Consider the following 25,485-nt stretch of genomic DNA (forward strand, 5'->3'; position numbering starts at 1 on the left):
GGCATTATTCTATTTATTTCATTACAATGTAGCCTATTCTTATGGTTTTTATCAGCTTCAGAGCATAGCATTGTATAATGTCTCACTGACGAAATCAATTTTTCAATAAACATTTTAATCTTGCCCGACCTATGGATTTGAGGCAATATTCGTATATATGGCAGCATAATTATGTTTACATGCAAATATTATGTATGTGGGAGCCCAGGGTAAAATTGGGGGCTGCTACTCCTTGAAGGCCTATTGCCCGATTGTTGAGTTGCAGTTGCTAAAGTTTTCAAGCGTGGCTTTATCCAACAATTAAAAAGGCCGGGAAACAACAGAATAAATTTGTTCATACTTGACATAAAATAGACCTTATTATCCAAGAAAGCGATTAGCATTTTAATCGCAAACGGCAAAATCAATAACACGTAGTGAAAAATTAATCCATCTTGGCCCAAACGAAAACTTTTATTTGGCAATGCCGACGAAGAATCCGTTTTCATTAACTTTAACATAATACGGACTGGCTTTCTTTTTCAAGAATTAAAGACTAGACATTCTGTTGGATTGACAGTACCTATCCAAAAAATATTTGTGAGTACACATGAGGTATTGTGAAATAGGCAAACTTGGTGCTGTTCTTAACTTTTTCCTTTTAAAGCCACAATACAATCTAGGTTACTTCATTTTAATCAGGAAAATGCCTGGCTAGGCCTCTTTATTTGATACTGTATTTACAGCAAATGTTTGTTGGTTCACTAATTTTGAAGGAAAGATGCTAAACAAGAGAAATTAATGCCTATAGATTTCTTATTTTATTTCCAACTGTCATGGCTGCTTTTTTGTCAATGTCCCCTGCTCTGCTTGGTGGTCCCAGATATAGCATAACCCTAGTAACAGAAAAAGTAAGAGGTAAAATTATAGTATGGGGCCTTTTTGCTATCATGGCAACTAGTTGAGCTAGGTGAATGAAACTCTAGGAATGCACCTAGAGCATTAGCCTAATTACCTTAAATTACACTTACCAGTGATTAGAAGTCCTGTGAATGGTTACTGATGCTAGTAAATCAACTTGTTAGGTGCATCCTATACTGTGGGAGAGTTTCCTCCCTAGTTTTTGTCAATTGCAGACTTGAAGGCTTCAACACTGGGCACATAGGCTAATAGGCTAGCATTCTGGCTAAGAGAGTTTCTTAGGCTAACCCTGCTGCTAGAATTTTTCTTTTGCAGTTTGGTGTTAGCATGTATTCAAAAAAGCTTCAAGGGGTGGCCTCTAGTTCTTGTGAACTGACTATTTGGAACAGCTCAGGTATCATACTCTGGTCATGTACTAAATTGTATATTGTTATTACATCTCTCCTTGCCTACATCCATATGTGAGAGATAGTAGAGTGAGCTTAAATAATTAGGTAGGACATCTAAGCTGTTGAAATATCTTATGCATTTAGTTACACATCACTGCACTGAGTCTAGAATTGATATAAGCCTAGCCTAGGCTATTACCCTTATTTACTAGAGTAGCAACACCCACATCAAATTCCAGTTCCAGGTTGATCAGGCCCTTTAAGAGCTTAGTGATCACAGTTAGAGATCTACTGTAGTATGTTCTTTTTATTAAACCAAGAGCTTGGTTGACACTGGCTACTATAGATCACATGAAAATCAAACCTGCTCCTATCATCCACCAAGACTCCAGATCTTTTTTATCAGAAGTTTTTATGGTAAAATTCTAGTTAAGTGACTTCTTTGGAGAAACTTTTGGAGATGGGTCTACAGGCTAAAGTATATCCCAGGAAGGTATTTTAAAGTACCCACCTCCACTCCTTCTTGCTCTAGAGGGCCCTGAAATTTGTCTACATGACAGGTCAAAATACCTATTGAAATTTTGACAAAACAACATTTTACCTTAATTTTCAGTTACCAGTTGCTTTTTCTCTGCCTTTTGCAATTCCTGTTATTTGAGTAGAATTCTGAGCCATATCAATGTTTTTACCTTAAATCTTAAATACCTTAAATTGCAGCTTGGAGTAATATAAGGATTATCCATCCTTGTGATGCTCCATGAGAAAAAAAAAGAATTCATTTGGTGTAGATTGTGGCTGTTAGATTAGACTCTTGTAGAGGACTCTACAGCTTCCCAATTGTAAAGGAACTCCTGGCAGAGCCATTCCCTATCAAGGTGGGACTTGAACATGCCAATTGAAGTAGCAGAAACTGTTTCTTCAGAGAGCTGGTTCCACATATTGATGATTCTTTGGCTGAAGAAGTGGCTTCTATGTCTACTCGTGGAATGCTGCATGGGGAGCTTCAAAGAATGTCCTCTAGTACCAGAGCGCAAGGGCTCTGCAAAGAGACCTGGAAGGGTATTTTTAGAGAGGATTTTTTTGGTTAAAATAATATCACCCCTTTTCCGTTGGTATGTCAGTGTTGGCAGCTTCAAATGATGTAGTCTTTCTTTGTATGGAAATTTATTCATGTTGGTAACCATCTTAGTGGCACGACACTGGACATCCTCAAGCAACTTCCTATCTTTTTTGAAGAAAGGGGCTGCCAATGACATTCCAACCTCCAGGTGTGGACGTACAAGCGCCTTATATAACTTCATAAGAACTCTAGGGTGTTGGCTGGAGATGGTTCTTTTTATGATAACGAGGGTTTTATTTGCAGAAGATGAAACAGACTTAGCATGGCTGCTAAACTTTAATTGGTGATCTACAATAACCCCAAGATCTCTTTCATCAGAAACAGCAGAAAGGAAGTTGTTTTGAAGGAAATACTTATGATGCTTGTTATTTTTGCCAAAATGAATTACATGGCATTTGTCAACATTGAAAGTCAGAAGCCACATGTTAGCCCATCTTTCTAGGCTATCAAGATCTGTTTGAATTGATTGCTGGTCAGAGGGAGTAGCCACTTTTCCAACTAGTTTTGAGTCATCAGTGTAAGGGTAATAAGATTTGAAAGAAGGGTGGGTAATTTGTTAACATAGAAGTTGAAAAGTGTTGGTCCAAGAATAGTGCCCTGGGGCACGCCACTTAATACGGTTGTGGGAGAAGAGAAATGAGGAGTTCCTTGCAAATCAAAAACTCTGACACTCTGTGATCTTTCAGAAAGGAAGCCCATAATCCACTGTACAATACCTTCGTTGACACCTGCAGCCCTCAATTTGATTATGAGGAATTCATGACAAACTTTGTCGAATGCTTTGGACAGATCAAGAAGAATCATGTCAACAGGAAAACCCTCATCAAGCAGTGTAGTCACTAATTCATATGTTTGAATAAGGTTAGTGTCCACAGATCTACCAGATCTGAAACCATGTTGTGATGTGGAAAGGATATTATTGACCTCAAGATGTTCAATTAGAGCTTTATTAACAAATCTCTCAAGCACCTTAACAACTGCAGAGGTGATGTTTATGGGATGGTAATTCTCTGCTGAGTCTCTTCATCCCTTTTTATGGATTGGGGTTATATAAGATGTTTTCCAGTCATGCGGTAGTTCCCCATTTTGAAGAGATAACCAGAACAGCATGCACAGGGGGTAGCTGAGAGCTTTTTGACACTCCCTAAGAAGACATGGATGAACACCATCTGGTCCCTTTGACTTATTTACATCATGCTTCTCAAAGCTATTGAAAACCATTAATTCACCTACTGACAGATCAGGCATAGGGAAAAGCACTTCATACAATGGAGGATCTGGTGAGGAGGTGCCTGAATTTTGGGTAAAGGCAGAAGCAAATTGTGCATTTAGAATGTTAGCCTTATCTATTGGAGATGAGTGTAATACACTGTGGTCAACAAGGTCAGGAATAGTATGATGATTTGGGTTTTTAGAAGAGACATGTCTCCAAAAAGATTTTGGGTTTAACTTGATCTCAGAAGCCAAATTTTCCTTGTAGGCAGATTTCAGTTTCTTTTACAGAATCTGTTACACGATTCCATACTGCCTTATAAAATGACAGGGTCTCCTGGTTCCTCTTCTTCATATACCCTTTCCAAGCTCTAGATTTCTGGTTAATCAGCTTCTTAACTTTCTTAGTGAGGAAGGGAAGTGTTTTGGGCTGTTTCCTAAAAATAACCCTGGAATGTTTCTTTTCAAGAGCAAGAAGAGTTTTTTTGAAATTTAGCCACGACTCATTGATGTCACTGGTGATAATCATTGACCAGTTTGCAGATGGAAGTTCCTGCTGTATTGCCTCATAGTCGGTGAAAGTCTGAGGACGAAATTTAGGTTGAGGACGACTATTTAGGGACAACACAGACAGAATAACTAGGTGGTCACTACTAGCAATTGGCAGTAAATAATCATTACGAATGAGGGAATCAGTATCACGCAAAATGACAAGGTCTAACAGCAAGGGATTCTGATCAGCTCTATAGTGTGTAGGCTTATCAATAGTCTGATGAAGAAAATTATTTGATAGGCAAGATAAAAAAGGTAAGTCTCTACTATTAGATGAAATATTTCCAGTTCCTTCAACCCACTCAATTGCAGGAAAATTAAAATCTCCAGTGATTATTAACTCAAATGAGCTAGGAAGGGAAATTGAAGATGTCATTTCATCAATGATAGTTTTGAGGGCCAATTCACTATCTTCAAGGGAAGGAGCACTTGGACTTCAATAAACGCACCCAAGATGCAAATTTTTATTAGCAATGGAGATATCAAGCCATACACTTTCTATCAAAGATATATCAAGCATAGTAGGATTTACAACACTAACCTGGATACCATCTCTTACATAAACACTGACTCCTCTTTGACAATTTGAGTGCTCCAAGTTGCTAAATAGTTGATATCCCAAGATCTGTAGGGATGTTTCAGTAACCGCCAAAAAACTATGTTTCAGTAACAATTCAACAAAACTCGCAATATCTACTGCTTCCTCCCTAAGAAGCACTCCGGATTCTAGAAGCTTATTTGTCAGACAGTCAACATTGCTTGAAAGAACATGGAAAGTATTTTCAGAAAGGGCTTCTGACTCGGGAAATTTGGCTGTTGAGACTCAGAGGTAATATCAGATATAGTACTTGAAAAACTTGAATCCGCTGAATTCTGACATGATACGAGCAAATTATTAGATATAACATTTGAATTAACATTAGCAGAAATAGCTCTTAAATCGACATGGGAAACATTTGGAGAAGGATTGGATGAAGCTTCACAAGAAATATCAACTGACGATTTATCAAAACAAAGCACTGGGGAAACAAAACTATTTACATGAGGATGTGATGATATAACTAGGTTTCCATCATGGATTGCTTTGGAGGGGACCGGGGTGGCGCTTCCCAACTGCGATGAGCAGCGTTGTTTTTTGGAACAATTTGGCCCTTGAAGATCATGAGGTTGGGCTCACCTGAGCTTATTCTTCTTTTCAACTCCTCAACTAAAGCCTTCCTCCTGTCTCTCTCTGTCTTGGATGCGTCACCATGAAATTGTATATCCTTGTGGAGCTTGCGGGAGCGGTTGATGATTGACCTTTTGATGTCCAGGCTTGGGACAGTAAAAAGGACAGGAGGAGGGCGTGCAGATGGCAGAGAGTTAGTAGGGGTTGGAAGTCTTCTCACATTATTGATGTGAACGTCTCTGAGCTTATACTTTTGATCAATATAAGACTTGATGAATAGTTGGTCATTGGGTTGCAGAGGGATCCCAAACGCAACAATGTTAAGGGCTCTACGTTGTCTGTCCCTTTCTTCAGAAAAGTGGCGCTGGATCTCACTATCAAGATGCTGGGTAAGATTGACTTTGATGCTTGTTGTCTCTTGAAGAACTACCGTCTGGACTTCGAAACGCATTTCAGAGAGTGAGCATTTTTCAGACACCTGGGTTTCCAGTGCTGACACTTGTGATTTTATCTCACTGACAGTTTGTGAGATTTCAGCTTTTAATGATGTTTCCAAGTCTTTTAAAGATGCTTGGACAATTTCTTGAAAGGCCGCTTGAGATGAGATTTTATCAATGATCTCATTTTTCATGCTATTTATTGTAGCTTTTACAATATTCTCAACACTAGGATTTTGAGTATTAACAGATGTTGATCCGTATTTACATGCTGGGCACTTGATACAAATATCTACACGTCGGGAGATTTTCGTGATAAGCAGATATTCAGGTTCAGGCATCTCTAGACACTTGGTACATATCCACTTGTCACACCCATCACAAAGAATGGCATAAGAATCATTTTCTAATGCAATATTGCAGGCAAGACAATTGTCGGATCCTTTTTTCGGACTTATATGAGTCCTTTTTGGTCTTCTACTTGATGTGGCCTTAATTTTGCTAGGTGGCGGCATGATATGAGAAAAAAGCACTGGAAAAAAAATGCAGGGGAAAAAAGCTTTCAGCCAACAGATATCAATTTATCACAGGGTTTTCAGAACTTGGGGGACCTGTGGGAAGCGCGGATACTCAAATCGCCTATCCCCAGCAGTTTAAGGATGGATATCCTGCTGGTACCAATATGGCTCTTCGTGTTTGTTATCGCTCTCTTCTGCACGGGTTTCCCCAAATGCAGAAGATAAACGATTTAGCTTACGTAATCTGTGGCTTCATAAAAAAAACAGTTACTTTGCAAATTTAGACCGGCAACACTGTATAGGTAAATAATGAAGAACGGGAAGATGTGCAATTCCCTGGAGAATTGAAAATAAAATGAATTGCACAAAAGTCTAAATATATCAATCACAGCACTGAGGTAGGTCCCTTAAATCAACACCTAGGGTAACACAAGACCAGGGAAAATGCAAAAAACAAAGAAAAACAGTTTTATCTCACAGTTTAATACATATATATCCAGGGTTCAAATTTATGCAGCCACATGGATTTGTTATTGTTGATTTTAATTCAAAATTAAGGAAATGTATTTTTATATCTATAAAACCTTATAAATTGGGATTAAACAAAGTTGTGAAGCTGAAAACAATTTTGTTGTACTTCATTCAAGCAGAAAATCTATTTTGCAAGGTTTCGCAATTATAACACACATATATTTAAAGGTCATCAAAGGTCAAGGCCCTCAAGAGAGAGAAGGAGTGGAGGTAGGTACTCTAAAATACCTTCCTGGGACATACTTTAGCCTGTAGACTCATCCCTGAAAGTTTCATTTTCCTAACCTAACCCCTTTCCAAGATAGCAAGAAGTCACTTAACTAGAATTTTACCATTTTTATGACTACATATGAGTGGCTGATTTGAACCATCACTGGATTTAATAAAATAGTGGCACAGAGGGTTGTTTGCTCCAAAATGAATGACTGGATTTCTTGGCTTGGAATGACTTGGAAATGAATTTCTAGATATTAAATTCAAGCTGCCAGGATTTTGCCCACTTTGACAGTACATCAAGATCAGCCTGGATGGCTATGGCATGTTGAGGGTCATGGACAGTAACAATTAATTTAGAATCATCTGCTTACAAGAAAATTTTCATTCTCTATGACTGAAGGTGTATTGTTGATGAAGATATTAAATAAAGTTAGAGCCAAAATTGTTCCTTGGAGTGCTCCACTTTTTACATCTGCTGATTCCAAGAAGAAGATTGATCCTTTGTCTCTAAATATTCTTCCCACCTCCTTTCTATGGGTAAGAAATTGCATTTGCCAGTTTATGTATCTATGGATTTCCATTGCACAGAGTTAAAATTTTAGCTCCTATGGCAAACTTTATCAAATGCTTTGGCTAGATCTAGTAATAACATGTCAACAGGAGATCCCTCATCCATAAGTTTTGAGGCATGCTTGTATGTGACAACTAATTGTTTAGGACAAAAGTCATGTTGATTAGGTGATAGGAGTCTATTAGTGTTTAAATCAGTGCTGTCACTTACTTGAAGTACTACTTAAGTAAAATTTTCCATTACTTGTACTTGTACTTAAGTAAAAACTCTAGGGTGTACTTATTACTTGATACTTAAGTAAGATTATGGAATACTTTTTACTTAAGATACTGTTAATGTACTTCTTTTTCAAATACTTTACCTTTGACATGAAAATTTTGTGTGTGTGTGCTTTGGCAATGTACAAGAAAATGTCACCTTTAAATTTAGAGTAAACTCAGATATAGCTCCATGCCCTATTTTTGGATGTGAAATAAGGTATTTGTTTTTGACAAAAAAAATTATAGTATGATTAACACTTGGTTTAATTTTGTTTAAAAGTTATATAATAAAAAATTGAAATTACTTCACAGTTCACTAGTCAACATTGAGCTAAAATTACTTGTTTTGTGCTAAATGTTGCATATTGTAGTCCATTTGGGTTTATATTTCTGACATTAGTGTTTAAGTTTTGTCCTCTTGTCAACTGAACCAGATTTCTACCATTTCATCATCTTCAGGACCATATTATTGGTAAGGCTACTGAATCTATGAATCTTTGCCCATCTAAATGTTGTCTGTAATAAACAAGTCTAGGGAATTCTAGCTGGATCCAATGCAGTGGTATTTTGTCATATTCATTCCAGCAAATTCAGATATTCAGACAAATATGACTTAAGATTTGTCACTCCATTCATAAGTTATAGGCCCTACTAGATTAAAGGAAAACTCAACTTTCTTAAAACTTGAAACCCTCTCCCCCTCGCCCTATTTGAGATAGGGTTTGTGATACCAGAACTTGATATGAGCCCTGATCTTAGGCATCTATGGTTTAATTTTCATTTGTATCTGTTACTCCATTTGCAAGTTATACTAAATTAAACAAAAAACTTAATTTTTTTCGGGAATTAAAACCCACTCCCCCTTGTTACATTTGAGCTAGGGTCTTTATTTCAAAACTTGATATGTGTCATGGTCTTAGGCCTCTTTGCTTCAATTTTCATTCAGATCCATCACTCCATTTGCAGGTTACTCTGAATTAAACAAAAAACTGTTTTTAGCAGGTAAAGCCCCCCTCCTGTTCTATTTGAGCTAAGGTCTTCATCTTTCAACTTGATGTGTCTCATGATCCTTGGCACCAAATCTGGCTATCCAAATTTTCATTCAAATCTAACCAGCAGTTCTCCCCCTATACTTGATTACACAGACGGATGGACAGACAGATTTTGCAACGTCTTAGGTAGCCATGTTGGCTCATTGGATCCACAAAGAGGGAAAGAATAGCATATCATCATCCAGGCATCATCACCTATTTGGATAGTGGAAAATATCCATCAAGATAGGTTTTTGATATCTGTCTGTCTGTCTGCCCGTCTATGTAATCAAGTATAGCAGGAGAATCACCAGTCAGATTTGTGTTAAAATTGAACTATTTGGATTAAAATTGAGCTTAATTAGGGTAAGGGGACTTTAAGTGTTAAAAAAATTTGAGTTTTTCATTTAATTCAGTGTAACTTGCAAATGGAGAGATGAATTTCAATGAAAATTGAATAAAAATGCCTAAGAGTAGTGCCTAAGAGTAAGAGTAATGCCTGGATGATCTATTCTATTCTATATGCATTGAGTTCTGGGATGGAGACCCAAGCTTAATTAACGGGAGGCGGCTTTAAGTGCTAAAAAAGTTGAGTTTTTTGTTTGACTTGGTTTAACTTGCAAATGAAATAATGGATCTCAATGAAAGTCAAGCCAAAGATGCCAAAACCATAAAACATAATGTTTTGAGATGAAGACCCTAGCTTAATTACGGGGAGGAGGCATTTAATTCAGTGTAACTTGCAAGTGGAGTGATGGATAGCAATGAAGATTGAACCAATTATGCCTAAGACCATGACATGCATCAAATTTTTATATGAAAACCCTAGCTCAAATAGAACAAGAGGGAGTGGGTTTTAAGTGCTGAAAAAAGTCAAGCTTTTTGTTAAATTTAGTATAACTTGTGAATAGAGCAACAGATCCAAATGAAAGCTAGACCAAAGATGACTAGGATCAGGGCTCATATTGAGCTCTGATATCACAAACCCTATCTCAAATAGGGTGAGGGGGAGGGGGTTTCAAGTTTTAACAAAGGTCAAGTTTTCTATCAATTTAGTTGGGCTTATAACTACATCCACCCATGGCTTGCCCAAAGCCTGGAAATAACCCTTTTCCAAAATAAGCCATACTGAAGCCAACCTTCAACCAAATATTCCATCCCCAGAGAAAAATTACTTGGTAAGGCACTTGGTATTTATCAATTGACATATAGTGATGGTAAATTCTGTTGGTCTGTTGGTCCTGGTTTTGCTAGTTTAGACACTTCCAGATAAGCTAGGACGATGAAACTTGGTAGGAGTATCAGGGACCAGACCAAATTGTATTAGAAATAGTTGTTTCCCCAATTTGACCATCTGGAGGGAGTGGGGGGATGGTTAATTTGGAAAAATTAGAAAAAATGAAGTATTTTTATCTTATGAACAGGTGATCGGATCTTAATTAAATTTGATATTTAGAAGAATATCATATCTCTGAGCTCTTATTTTAAATTTTGACTGGATCAGGTGACATCAGGGGGAGTTGGAGGGGGAAACCTAAAATCTTGGAAAATGCTTAGAGTGGAGGGATCAGGATGAAACTTAGTGGGAAAAATAAGCACAAGTCCTAGATACATGATTGACATAGCCAGAACGGATTCACTTTCTTTTGGGTAGTTGGGAGGGAGGGCTAATTCTCAAAAATTAGAAAAAATGAGGTATTTTTAACTTACAAAGGAGTGATCAGATCTTGAATTTCATTGGATAAAATTTCATATTTAGAAGGACATCGTGACTCAGATCTCATGTTTTAAATCCCGACCGGATCCAGTGTCGTTGGGGGATTTGGGAGGGACCAGAAATCTTGGAAAATGCTTAGAGTGGAGAGGTCAGGATGAAAATTGGTGGGAAAAATAAGCACAAGTCCTAGATACGTGATTGACATAACCGAAACGGATCTGCTCTCTTTGGGGGAGTTGGGCGGGAGTTTTAATTCAGAAAAATTACAAAAATTTAGGTATTTTTAACTTCAGAGCAGGTGACCATTCATGAGGTAATTTTGAATTTGATATTTTGAAAGAACTCATGTATCAGAGCTCTTATTTTAAACCCTGACCATTTCTGGTGACATTGGGGGAAATTTGGAGGGGGAAACCGGAAACCTTGGAAAACGCTTAGAGTGGAGAGATTGAGATGAAACTTGGTGGGTAGAATAAGCAAATGATAAATGATTTTGATCCAATTTGGGGTTTCAAACAAGCATTCTCAACCCAACTACTCTCAGAATAAATAAAAAAGTAACTCACAGTTTCAGCTCTCAGTCCTGTTCTGCAATATATTGCTGCTCCCCTCCAACATTCATGGTTATCCACATTGCTACACAGACTGAATTAAGGGATTTGGATATGAGACTCTTCTAATCTTGACACTTAATTTTCAGGTCAAATTTTACAAACACAAATAACATCTATATCAAGATCAAAACATACAGCTTTTAGTTCATTCAGTTTTGGAGCAAGAGTATTTGAATTTGTGTAAAAAACATGGACTTTTCTAGTTTCTTTTTAGTTTGGTTTATTATTTTAGTAGTATTGCTACTGGTACAAGATCAACTGATTTCAATTTCACTTTCACTGCCAGTATTTTCATGCTTGCTCTCACTGCCCAAACATGCAGTTTGGAAAACTTTGTTGGTTGAGACCAATAACTTGGTGCTGCCTTAGCTTGAGTTTGTTTTACTGCAAATGACCTCTCGTTCCCTATTTCCATTACTTACATCACTTTGTGCCCCATCTAGTTCTCTATCTGTCTTAGGAATGGGGGTCCCAAGGGTGGCACATTTTTTGTCACAATGACCCCATTTCTTATTCCTAGATTTTGCTCACAAGGTGCAGCTCTTCTTTTAATCTCTTCAATCATTCTTTTCTTTTCTAACAGTCATCTCGAGGTGTATCTGCATAAAAGGCAATAGTGCCTTTTTTTGTTCAGGAAAGCTTCAAGATTTCTGCTCTCTGTTTACCCAAATTGGTGAAGAACAGGATGGGATCAGGCCTTGTAGCGGCTGATGATCTGGGTGCACTATGGTTTTGCCCTCCTGGCAGGCACCAAATGTTTGAAGTGACACCCATGTCTATTTTGAACTCACTTTTCATGAACTCGATGTATAAGTTTGGCATAGTCTCCCTGAGGTGGTACCATAAGCAAAGAGATTCATACTTCTGTTAAACTGGTCTTGTTCTTATTTGAATATTTTGAAAACGTTGGCTTCTAGTTTATCAGCAACAACACAGTTTACAATGTTCTTGACTTCCAACACAGAAACTTTTGTTTTTATATTCTCTTAAAGATATTTGATTTTGGCTTTGACAGAGTCAAGAGAAGCACACATATCCTGTTTGAATGAGTCAAACATGCCCTGTACTTCATTCCTGTGCTATTGTAATGCTGTTTTAACAATGTCTGAGATGGTATGTTTGCTACTGCTGGTTTTCCACAAGGGGCAGACCCAAACCCTTTCAAGTCATTGGTTCATTTTGTTAAATATTTTGTACTCTGTATCAGACATCAAGAGGCACCCAGTGCATTGCCAGGAATTACATTCATCACATTGTACAACATTTGACCTTTCATCCAAAGTACACCCTTCTGCCGTACACTTATCATATGCTGTACCTAATTATGAGCCTTTTTCAGGCATTGGGGTTTTTGGCCATTTCATAGTGCTTTTCTCTGTGTAGTTTTTTTAGGCATTATATGGCGATGTTGTGTGCACAAGTAAAAAACTTGACGTTTCTTATTTTGGTAAAGATTTTCTCAGCAAACATTCAGTTCTTTAGCAGCAATACTGCCAATAGCTCAAGTAATTATTGCCTTGAAAATTCTTGAGTTAGACAGAAACTTCTTCTTTTTCAGTAGACGCGGGCTTTTCAGTTGTTACTACTCAGCCCTTTTCCTTTTGACTCACTCTGTGAGATAGACAGAGCTACTGAGTTGTTTTTTCTTTATTTATCTTGAATTTGCTCAGATTTCTTGCAGTAAATCTTTTGATACTAGGAGTTGAATTAAGAGGATATACATTGAGTTCTGTGCTCTGTGTGCAGGTATGGTCAGCTAGACTCTTGGCTAATAGTGAGATTTTGTGGTGTTTGAAGCATTCTAACATTTTACATTGCAGGGTATACTGTGCAGATGTCAACATATTACATTCATACAGGCAACAGTCAATTGTCATATAATCAATGGTCAATACATAATTGCAAAACATACTTACTTTTATTAGCCAAGTTAGGATCATTATGCTTTTGATTTCTACTTCCAACTGAATTATTAGTTATACTATCAGTTTCTCAAGGATTATTTTGTAACTCAACAAAACGTTCCCCCAAAGAGTTGATACCACCCTGGCTACCAAAAGTAGTTGTCAATTTACTTACCGTGGATAGTACTGGATGGTAGTTCTGCTCTTGAACCAAACCCACCAGACCAAAGATTGTTAAAATCACATCACAATTATGGCATTTATGCAAAGGTAGTACTGAAGTCACACAAAACTGAAAAACGAAAAAAAAAGCCAAAACAACTGAATCTTATAAGTAGGCACTTTTATTAAACATTGAATTAACACTATAATGAGCATCAAAAGTATACTCACTATCATTTGGGTTTTTCAATATTGCATAGGATTGACACATTTGCTAATGCTCAGGCGTCAATCAGTTATTAGTTTTGGTTTAAATATATCTGTGAGAGTCGGCAATGTTTTCACTATTTTAGACAAACATCTGTTTCAATTACTTCTTTTAACGTTTTAGATTTAGACTTGGATTTAAAAAGTGCTGTCAGACCAGAGATAGATGGTCAGTGGATCCAAAGACAGCTGATACGAAATATGAAAAGTAAAGACCATGTTGCCTTTTTAGCTACTTTCCATAAGCACGAAAAGATATATTCATACACGAACAAAAAAACGAAAAAACCTCCAATCTCGAATACAGTATTCACTGTTCTGAAGTTGCAAACACATCTAATACTTTAGCCTCTGCTTGATTGTCATCTCTGTAGCAAATGGGCATAACAGGAAATTGTAACGAGACTGGAGCGAGAATTTTCAGGTATGGTCAGCTAGACTCTTGGCTAATAGTGAGATTTTGTGGTGTTTGAAGGATTCTAACATTTTACATTGCAGGGTATACTGTGCAGATGTCAACATATTACATTCATATAGGCAACAGTCAATTGTCATATAATCAATGGTCAATACATTGTTGCAAAACATACTTACTTTTATTAGCCAAGTTAGGATCATTATGCTTTTGATTTCTACTTCCAACTGAATTATTAGTTATACTATCAGTTTCTCAAGGATTATTTTGTAACTCAACAAAACGTTCCCCCAAAGAGTTGATACCACCCTGGCTACCAAAATTAGTTGTCAATTTACTTACCGTGGATGGTACTGGATGGTAGTTCTGCTCTTGAACCAAACCCACCAGACCAAAGATTGTTAAAATCACATCACAGTTATGGCATTTATGCAAAGGTAGCACTGAAGTCACACAAAACTGAAAAACAAAAAAAAGCCAAAACAACTGAATCTTATAAGTAGGTACTTTTATTAAACATTGAATTAACACTATAATGAGCATCAAAAGTATACTCACTATCATTTGGGTTTTTCAATATTGCATAGGATTGACACATTTGCTAATGCTCAGGCGTCAATCTTCATCGTTTTTTGGCAGAATACAGCCATTTCTAATGCACTGGCTAGGCTCACCGCATGCAATTCCGCTTTTCAATTCTATAACAAGTTCTTTGTACCTGAGCCTTTCCCTGAACACATATTTGAAAAAGCAAATGACTTTTTTTTTCAAATGACTGTTCAATTATCATGTACTTTGAAGAAATTGGCTCAACTCTAAATAACAATGGCTTGTGAGCTGGATTAGTGGTGGGAGATTGCACAGGAAGTTGTTTTACCCGTTTGATTGTTATTGGAGGCAGTTTGTGTTCAGATTCAAGATGAGACATCAAAAAGGCTGCATCATTATCACTATGGGGTACTCAGTGGGCAAAATATAATTTTTTCTCTTTCTTTGTCAAGTTTAGTGTACAAATTGTCTTAAAATTTCATGTTCTGGCTGAGGCTTGCTTGGAGTTAAACAAAGTGCAACGTGACAGACAACCAATTTTAGAGTTCATCTTGTTTAGGAGATTATGCTCATCTTAACTTAAATTTAAACATGTTGCATAAAGCCATTTACAGCAGGAGTCATATGATGATGATGACTCACTTAAGGCCCACATCACAAGCTGAACAGATATCTTTGCCTTTCTGTGGGGTCTCTTGGATGGGTTTGTTTGCTTTTGATGGCATATCTTACAAAAAAAAAAAAAAAAAATAAATCAAAGACTCCAATAAATCCAAACAACAGGATTTGTCAACAGATCTTATAGGTTAACACAAGGTTTGAGATTGTTTTCAGACTAGTTTAAAAACAGGAACGTCGAAAATATACTTCTCCAAAAGATAAATGAATGAAGATGTTCATTAATTGAGGAACATGCTGCAAAATCACAAATTCAAAATTTGCAAAACATGCCTGAGATATTGCTACCCATTCAGCAAAATAACAGCATCATCCATCATTAGCAGAAAACAAAAATTCTAATCAGGTGGCAATGTTTATAAATATCCAATAAAATAATCCTCAGAACTGCTGGGCAAAACTTAAATAGGTAATAAACAGCGGCTAAAAAGGTAGCTGACAAGATTCTGAATATATTGATACGTCTATTTACTAATATAAGCCACTTAGTCACACCAATTATAAATGATTTTGTATATCTATATTCCAGCCTCTAGGCAAAACTTCGTCATCATCATCACTGAAACAATCACTCAACAATCTGTCTTTGTTGAGTGTCCAAGTTTTTGGTATTGTAGTGGCTTTGGCTTATATGCTTTGTGTTGTTTTATTTGTGCAGAGGGGAATATCTGACCTGAGATATTTATTTTTTCTTTGAGTGTGAATAGGAATGACTTGCTTGACCTTTGACCATTTGAACCTGGTCTGCTCAGTTGAATAACATCCAGAATGGGGATGGGGCTCCCAGGTCTGTCAGAGAGCCCTTCCTTTAGCTCCTGATTTGGTATTCCTGGAAGAATGTTATATATAACTAAATTAGTTAGAATCCAACATATAGAATATTTCGGAATGTTGAGAAGTCATTTCAAATTTAGTAATATTTCAGCTGATTTAGTATCTTGGAAAGTTATAAGCAATGCTCCATCATAGCTGTGTTTAATGAAGACATTGATTTATATTGTTTTGAAAATTGCTACCCTTATTGGTGCCATTTTTTTTATGACAAAGAGGGGTTCCAAAAGATATTTTTAGTTAGATTCCTAGGTTTGTTGAGCAGGAAGCTGATGTCTTTTTTCTTTTTTGAGCTCCTTGAAAGAACCTCTCAAAAATCATTTTCATTATTGATTGTGACATTTTCCCCCACCTCAATCTTGGTGTTATTCATTGATTATAACATTTTCCCCCACCTCAATCATGGTGTTATCCATTGGTTCTGACTCATCAATTGAGCTTATTGACTGACTTGACAAGCCAAGATACGGGGACTGTGGTGCTTCTTCTGAAATAGCGGGGCTAGGGTCCAGGGGGATTTAGGAGGTGTTCTTAGCATTGCCATTGCCTATTTCAAAAAGCTTTAACTGAGAAGGAAAATTACAATGCAAAACTGTCTGCACCCCATGAAAGGAAATCTTCACGAATCCTCCACCAATCCACAAAGAAATACCAAAAAGGTTTACTTTACTTGCCAAAAACAATATAGGTTATTTTGGGTTACTTTGGGATAGATCTTATGTAATTAATTAATGCAAATTGTAGGATTCCTATGAAAGTGATTTCCAAGTTACAACCAGAAAAAGGAGTGAAACAACTGTTCTTTTTGGGCAAGGTTTCATTGATGGCTTTCCTGTGTAAGTAGTTAGTTGTACAGATGCTTTGCACAGTAAAATAATAAAGGTTATAGCATGTGAAAAATGGGTGACGTCTTAATTATTGATCAAACAGAAACAGTCTGTAAACATAATAACAAATTTGGTAAAATATTTCCCCTCTCAAAGGTGTTGACTAGAAACTCCCTTCGTTGTTGTTGCTGAAGTTGAATTTTTTTTTAGCTCTAATGAATATCTACTTATTTCAGGAGCCAAAATGACAGAATGGAAATAACATTCTACAAAGATGACCTCACAGCTGACACTTTTTCTGAAAACAATGCAGCCAGTGACCTTGAACTAGATTTCCCTCTATCCGAGCTCTCCTATAATATTAAAAGGGAGACTGAAATAAAGCATTTAGCTAGTGAATATAGTTTGGCATCCTTTACTGAAGTTCAACCATCTTGCTCTAACTCTCACCCGAACTCACTTGACTTGGAATCCTTGCCAGGCCCTTCTTGTGATAGTACATCTTCAAGAAATTGCCTGAGCTTTAGTGAGTGCTTTCTTGACAGTACACCTAACAAATGCTATACAAAGAACTTAGTATGTGCCTACTCATCAACATCTGCTTTACACACAATACCTAGAAGACCTAAGAAAAACCTAAAAGTGTGGCCTCAAAATAGTGTTGGCTCATCAGATTGGACCCCAAGCCAGTCTAATGACAGTATGAATGAGACATCAAATTTTGACTACTCAAAAGCGTCAAGAACACCAGACAGTGAAGTGTTCGAATCTGACCTGTCAGTGCCTGTTATTAATACCCAAGTGATGAGTGTGTTGTCAGACCAAGAGTTGGTTGCAACAGAGTCACCAAGATCCTTATTGAGGAATAGTGATGCAAAACCATATGATTATTTGCTAAAGATCCTATTGGTTGGCGATTCTGATGTAGGGAAGCATGAAATACTGGATAATCTTGAAGATGAGGCGCCTGGAGACACATCTTTTACAAGTGGACCAGGTTTGTATAAAAATGATTTTGTTTGTAAAAAAATGAATACAGTTAGCTTTTGAACAAACATAAATCACTATCAATGAATAAAAGAACAGAAATTATAAAAAAATGAAGTCGAACTGAAAACAAACATAAACTGACACAAACAGGTGAGTTTTTGCCCTTCCCCATGTCTTCTTAAAGACTAGATCATAATTTACACTTTATTCAAAACAATTTTTATTTCAAGCTATGTGTTTTTGTTTGTCCTAAGATCAAAAAAAAAAAAAAAAAAAAGAAAATCACCATAATAACTAAGGTTACTAAAAGAACTAATACAATGTAAATTTACAAATTAATACTTGATCATGTTCATTGGTGAAAGTTTAAGCTATTTCAGATATGGTAGTCTTCAAAAGGAGATGGGAATTAGCCATATTCTTGTTTGTTCTAATTTTTGTTCATTATGTGTTTGACTTGATTACTTATCATAATTTCTGTTTATTTTGTGGTTCATGTATTTATTGATAGTGTGTTATGTTTGTTTTATTCATGAATTGCAATTTGACTTTTTTTTTCTGCTTGGCTTAGGTTTAATATAGCTCTTTACCTCCTTTGAAATATTTCTTTTATGGTAATTAATTAATTATTTAATGTTTGTTTTTAATGGGACATTGTTTCTTCATCTTTGTATTTCGTAATAAATGAATATTTATAAACTTCTTTTTGGTTTTCCCCCTTAAAAATCAAGATTTGGGCCTGTTATTTATATTTTGGACAAAATTTTACAATAAATTTTAATGATAGTTGTAATCTTGAACTATGGATGGATTGATGCATTGAGTGTTATGCAAATAAATAGATTTAAAATCTGCATACTTTTTGGGCTTCTATAGGGCTAAAGTCATTCTGACCACCATCATGTTATAACCTTGAGTAAAGACACATATTAATTAACCATTGTCCTCCAACATGCCCTGGAAATTTCAACTCCATCCCCTTAGCTGTTCTTATAATATTACTGATACACCTTTTGACTGCTTTGAATGTGAATAGTGTCATGGCTGGTAATAATGGTCATTTATTTCATTTCCAACAAATGTATCCTTTCTCTAGAATATGGAAAAATCAAATGGCTTAGACGATAGGGGTCTATCCCCAGTACAATTATCACCAAAAAAAGAAGAAGCAGAAGAAAAAAAAAATCAGAAATGTGATCAAACAGCAACAGAAACGCTTTAAGAGATTTATAATAAAATTTCTTATGATATTTATCTCAATTTATCAGCAGTCAACCCAAATCAACTATGTACCAAACCATCTTTTTGACCACACTGTGGTGATTTTTTGTGGATGGTGAAGTCCTCCCTTTGCAAGAGTGCAGACAGCCTGGTATTATAATATCGTTTTTGCTAGTATTAAAGCTTATTTCAATAGGCAATGCATAGAAAACCCCCCAAAAGTCCCCCCGGACCTTACCTCAAGTACTACCGAAAATGTTCAACATCTTGGCTGGTCAAGCTCACTTTCTCAAAGCTCACATGATGGGTCAATGAATAATACAATGGTGGAAGTGGGGGCGTTTGTCACTATCCATGATGAAAATGAAATTGAATTTCAAGAGTTCCTATCCAGGAGCTCCAAAAAAGGAAAGTATCTCCCCAATCAGAAATAATTCCCCTCCCCACGATACAACTTCTCCATCCCCCATAAGACTCCTTCCTCAAAACACCCCAGCTCACATTTCTATCAGAGAGAATCACTGAGGACAAGCCAACTAGCCTCTGAAATTAATGATCAAAGGTTAGTCTGGTAACCATCCAAAGCTGAAACGAATCAGAAGCATTACCAGGAATTAATCCCCTAATCAATAAAAAGCCAGATGAAAATTCAAACAAACTAACACCTAATATATGCCTCTTTATGCTAAACTCTAATGCAGTGCAGTTTATGACCTTATGCAGTGAAGACTGCAGTGCAGTCTTAACAGCCATAAAAAGTAAAATCATAAATGAATTGGCAAACTTGTACCTGCCTAATCACATGCTTATCCAAGGAAAAAAAGATCTTGCTCGACTTGCTCCTAGCAAAGCTAAATATTGACAAACAGCCATATGAAAACTAAAACAACAAAGCAGCAAATCTCAATACTTCAGGGGAATGTAAGAGCACTCTCAGAAAATAAGTTCAATAAACTAATATCTTTTATGAATAATAAATATGAAAATAAGTTAAATAAACTAATATCTTTTATGAATAATAAATCTGACTGATATTGCTTGCCTTCTGGAAACCCATTTGACCAAAAACTAACGAAGTCTCTAGGATACACTATTCTGAGAAAGGATAGGTGTCCAGGGAGAAAAGGGGGTGGTATTGCTTTAATATTAAATAACAACATCAAATTTTGTGGTATTAACTTTCTAGATTTTTAAATGATGTTGATACAATTGGAATCTATGTTTGGCTGAATAATACCAAAACTTACATATTAAGTTTTTATAACCCTAATGGCTAGACTGCAGATGTCATGGACTTCTTCAGTTATATAACCAATTCTAATATGTTAAAAACATAATTATTTGCAGGGATTTTAATGCCCACATCCTTCTATGAGGGGATAAGCCAGCAAATAAAGCTGGTAAGCTTGTTGAAAGTTTGATATTAAATAATGCTGAATTAGCAGTTGCTAACCCTCCAAATCTAAATGCATACTTTAACCCCGAAAGTGGGAAATTCTTGACAATTTACCTACAAATTGTGTCAATGAGTATTTCGAAAAAAAATATGAAGAAAATTGATAATCTTTGATCTGACCATTTCGCCATAGTTTCTTCATTAAATGAACCAGCTAAAATTCTGCCACATACCCCTAAATCTATCAACACTAAAACAAATTGGACTATGTTTAAAAATAAGCTTAATGATAAAATTTTAAGTCTAACCCAGGAATCACATACTTCACTTGTAACAGCTGACACACATGCTTAAGTCTTAACATCCTTACTAACAAATACAGTTAATCATGCTATCCCCAAAACAACACCCAGGAAAACAATCCCTAAACACACTCCTAAAGTATGGAGGAGAAAAGAATGCCAAATTAACTGGAGAACAAAAAACACAGCTAGGAGAACATACCTACAAAAACATCTCGTGATACATATTTAAGTAAATTACAAGCAGAGGCTAATCTCAAGAGAACTTTAATTAATGCTAAATACAATTGCTGGAATAATTTTGCAAATAGTCTTTCCAGAGAAACATGTGAGCCAATTATATATAAACTTATAAGCAAAATCTGTGGGAAAAAACATGCTCCAACCCGCTTCAGTGTGAACTAATATATGATAATACTCACTATGACAATGACATTGAAAAGGCAAAATTATTCGTAACTTTTTACTCAAAAAAGCTAACATCAAATAATAAAAGTATCACCACTCAAATCTTGATAAATCCAATTTAACAGCCCCGCCAAGGATCAGAGTACAAAAACCGTCCATTCTTCATGCATGAACTCAATAATGCAGTACAGTATATTAGGGCCCCATGCTACAAGTAGCTATGATAATATACACCCTACATGGATAAAGAATCTCACCCCTTTGTACAAACAGGAACTCTTGATTTGCTATAACCATGCATGGGCCACATCCACATTCCCCAACGTTTGGAAATGTTCATCTCTTCTACCTACTTACTATAGAGAAAAATAAACTTAAATATGGCCCTGAGTCATACAGACCTATAATGATCACTCCTGTACTGGGAAAAGTAATGGAGAAAAGGATTTACCACCAGCTGCTATGGTTTGTTGAGAAGAATAATATGATACCTTGTACTCAAACTGGCTTCAGGAAACACCAATCCTCAACAGATGCTTTTATATTGTTAACAAATGGAATAAATGAATCCTATCCAAAAATGATATCCTAACTGTCTTTATTCCTAGACATTGAAGGGACGTATGACAAATTTAACCACAAGATCCTTTTGGTTAAACTTCCATGTCTTGGATTACCCCCCAAGCTTGTATCCTTTATAAAATCTTTCATGGAAACTCAAAGATTCATCGTTTGTGTAGGTTCAACCTACTCACTCAAAACTACAATGACCAAAGGTGTTCCACAGGGTGCAGTCCTGAGCTGCCTCCTCTTTTCCCTATTTCTCTGGGTCATGAACCTCCCACACACGAATTTATAATATGCTCTGGTATTGCTGATGATGGTATGCTGATGATCTGGTATTATGGGCAACTGGCAGCATCTTTGAGATTACAAATTCAAAGTTGCAAAAATCACTTTTCCAATTTGGAAAGTTTTCTCTAAATTCTGATTTATCCATTGCACCCACTAAGTCGAAAATCATCCAATTCCACCACAAGTGAAATAATCTTAATGCAAGGTTAACTCTAAATGGAGTAATAATTCCAGAGGACAATCAAATCAATTACCTAGGCCTCACACATGACCAGAAACTTAATTTCCTCCTTCACATCACAAGCACAATAAAAAAATGCTATAGAAAATAAGAATAATAAAAAGACTACTATCCACACCTTAGGGCTGTAAGGAGAAAACATTACTCCAATTTTATAAATCATCGCCTCATCGTTTAGTTTCTGCTTATCGAGAGTGGATTGTCAATAACAAATTAAAGACAAAGATTTCATTTAATTAATTATCTTACAAAAATTGAAGCCAATAGCTCTCATACCCTGCATAACTGGTTAAGAAATCCATCCATGTATATAGGCATTTCAAATGATTATGCCAAAACTCAGAAGAAATTCCAATGCCAGTAAAATTTTTTGCACCCACATCCCCCCCCCCGTGGAGTTTGTCAATCCCCATAATAAATACTTATTTTTCAAAGTAGACTTGAGAACTTATCCTCATTGCTTTTATCTAGAAAATTTTTGCTGATCTTAATACAGTTGCATATAAAAAGCATTTCCAAATTTTTGTTGATGGGTCCAAAATGAATGAGAAATTGGCAAGTGGAGCGTTTATCCCAACCCTTAATATTGTTTTGGGCGAGAGATTGCATGACAATGCGTCTGTAATGTCAGCTGAGTTAAACGCCATGATCAGCATGTCATAATCAGTGATGATCAGTAATGTCAGCATGAGTTAAACGCTTTAGAGTACCTCAGGAATAATGATTTTGTGATTGTTAATTTACAAAATATTATAGTTTATTCTGACTCTTTATCAAGCCTAGGGCTGCTTTCTTCAGCTTCTCAGTATAAGATGAACACTTTTCATTGTCTTAGCATTGTTAATAATCTTGCTTCAAGAAGAATAAGAACTTATCTCCAGTATGTTCCAAGCCACTCAGGTATAATTTGTAACCATAAGGCGGATGAAATTGCAAAAAAAAGGCTTTAAATATTGACCAGCCAAGTGGGAGACCAATCCCCATTAGAGATATTTACCGCTGGAGATTGTCAGAGGTATTTTTAAATAAAAATAATCCAATCCCTATCGCCTTTCCCCAAAAAGCATCTTTCTAAGATTTATCATAGAATTCGGTCTTGCTCGAATCGGCTAAATTTTCAGGCGTTTTCGTATCAGTTCCCTAATTCAAGTGGCGCAGTTCCCACTCCCCCCTTTGCAGGTCTTGCAATTTAAAAAATGAAACAATTGACCATTGCCTATTTACATGTAATAGGCTGACGTCTGCACAGAATATTCTGCAATTTAATCTATTACAGTGCTTCAAGCACCACAAAATTTCCCTATCAGCCAAGAGTCTATCTCACTATGCTTGCACACAGAGTTCAGAGATCAGGGTCTATCGTCTTATATTTCAAATACTAGATCCACTGAAAGAAATCTGAGGAGATTGTATATAAATATGAAGGAACCAAATCAGTAACCCTGTCCCATCACAGAATGAATCAGAAGGGAAAGGGCTGAATAGTCTCGACTGAAAAACATATCTGTTGTGAGACGGATGCAGGTACAAAAATAATTATCATAATCAATTACTTCAGATAAATAATAACACAAAACAGTTTTATTATACAGTTCTATAATAATAACTACCTTAGTTCTATTGCCCTAGGAATGACGCGTGGACAGTTAATAGATATTTGTATCTATTAACAAATGAACTAATACCATTTTTATACAATCCTAATAAGGGGGTTTGATGCCAGGATTGCCTCTCGCTCAATTGGACTATCTGTCTTGGCTTTTTCTACAATTAGCCATGATTGGCTGCCCACAACTATTCGATTTTAATTCAAAAATCAATCAAAAATCATTTTTATACAATCATTATACAATCATTCCTAACGAGATAATTAATAACTTTTAATAAAATAATTAATTATTATTAACATATGATACTAATATATCAAAAGCTACTTGTCATAATTTGCTCCTTTTTTGTTTGATATGCTTAGTAAGATGAACCGAACCCAAACTACGCATGTCCCTACCCTTGGAGAATAGCTCATTCTGCAGAGGTTTTAGCTTGGGTGGGAGATCAGTATAAATGCGCATTTCACTACCCTTGTTCTCTGGACTGAGAATCGCCTGAATGCTATGATTGGTGTCTAGCTATGTAAAAGCAGGGGCCCGTTGAGCTCTAGTTTTCCGAATTGTTTTAATGATTGCACTGCTATTGCTTGTAAGGCAATGACACTTTGTAAGAGAAATATCCCCAGTAACTTACAATTTGTCAGAAAGAAGAGACTGCTCTGCCAGTTACTAATTGATTGTGTTTTTCAGCAGATACATCATGTACAATCAGGTTCAACCTCCTTTCTCTCACTTGCATGTCCAAGAGCTGACTCACCATGTCGTTGTTCCATAATTTAAGCTTCTTAAATTCTTCTCGTAGTTTCGCATTTTCTGGTGATATATGGCTAACATTTTTCTTGAAGGGCACATTATTGAGGCCAAGAAAATTCTGCTGTACTAAAATTTTGTCGAGTGACGACTGAAACCGTCTCATTCCTTCATTAAACTTTGTTTGAGTGACAGCCATAACGATTGCTATAATCTGTTCTTGGATACACTCACATCAATTTGCGCAGTTTCAAAATCCAAAGCAATGTAATATTTAATCCTTGTAAATTGAAAAAGTAGTCTCGTTATAGGAGTTCACACTTTAATAGCTAGCTAAAGACTGTAATTTGAAATACTATGTTATAGGAATCATGTTTAGTGAAGTTCCCGGGATGAAAAGTCTACAACAATATGGATTACTGCTACTACTGCTATCAACACACTGCGTCACCTAGCCGCTTGATCCTATCTATTCAAAGCCTCCGTCTTTACACCCTCCCAAGAAGCTCCTACTTACCTTAAATGTTTCCTAACAACATCCTCCCATCCTATTCGGGGACGATCTGCCTTTTGTTTGGCTCTAAATGGTTGGCTAACAAGGACGATGTTTGACAATCTGTCACTCTTGTGATGATAGGGATGGATTATAATGACAAATGATATGGATTAAACAAAAAAAAATCTTTATGATTTACACATTAAAAATATACTTTCTTCTGGGTTAATATGAATAAACATATATAGCAATTTTGCACCCTTCCCCTAAATTTTCTTGAATTGACGCCGTAGACCTGTATTTTCTTGACACGGAGTTTCTTGAATTAATTATCGATCTCATAAATT

General features: G+C 36.2%; 1 protein-coding gene across 3 annotated transcripts in view; it reads left to right on the forward strand.

Moving 5' to 3' along the window:
• Nucleotides 1-470: 470 nt before the first annotated feature.
• Nucleotides 471-25,485, forward strand: part of LOC136040087 (ras-related protein Rab-40C-like) — a 41,791-nt gene continuing 16,776 nt past the window's right edge. Inside the window, exons 1-2 of one of the 3 annotated variants that reach the window (XM_065724165.1) lie at nucleotides 471-579; nucleotides 17,106-17,866. In XM_065724165.1, coding sequence (XP_065580237.1) covers nucleotides 17,122-17,866 — 745 coding nt within the window. In that variant the 5' untranslated portion in view covers nucleotides 471-579; nucleotides 17,106-17,121. Of the gene's footprint in view, nucleotides 595-13,907; nucleotides 13,994-17,105; nucleotides 17,867-25,485 lie in introns of those variants that run through there. The other 2 variants (XM_065724164.1, XM_065724163.1) reach the window with 2 other exon arrangements.

Source organism: Artemia franciscana, chromosome 20 (genome assembly GCF_032884065.1).
Source record: "Artemia franciscana chromosome 20, ASM3288406v1, whole genome shotgun sequence".
In the NCBI taxonomy this organism is placed as follows: Eukaryota; Metazoa; Arthropoda; class Branchiopoda; order Anostraca; family Artemiidae; genus Artemia; species Artemia franciscana.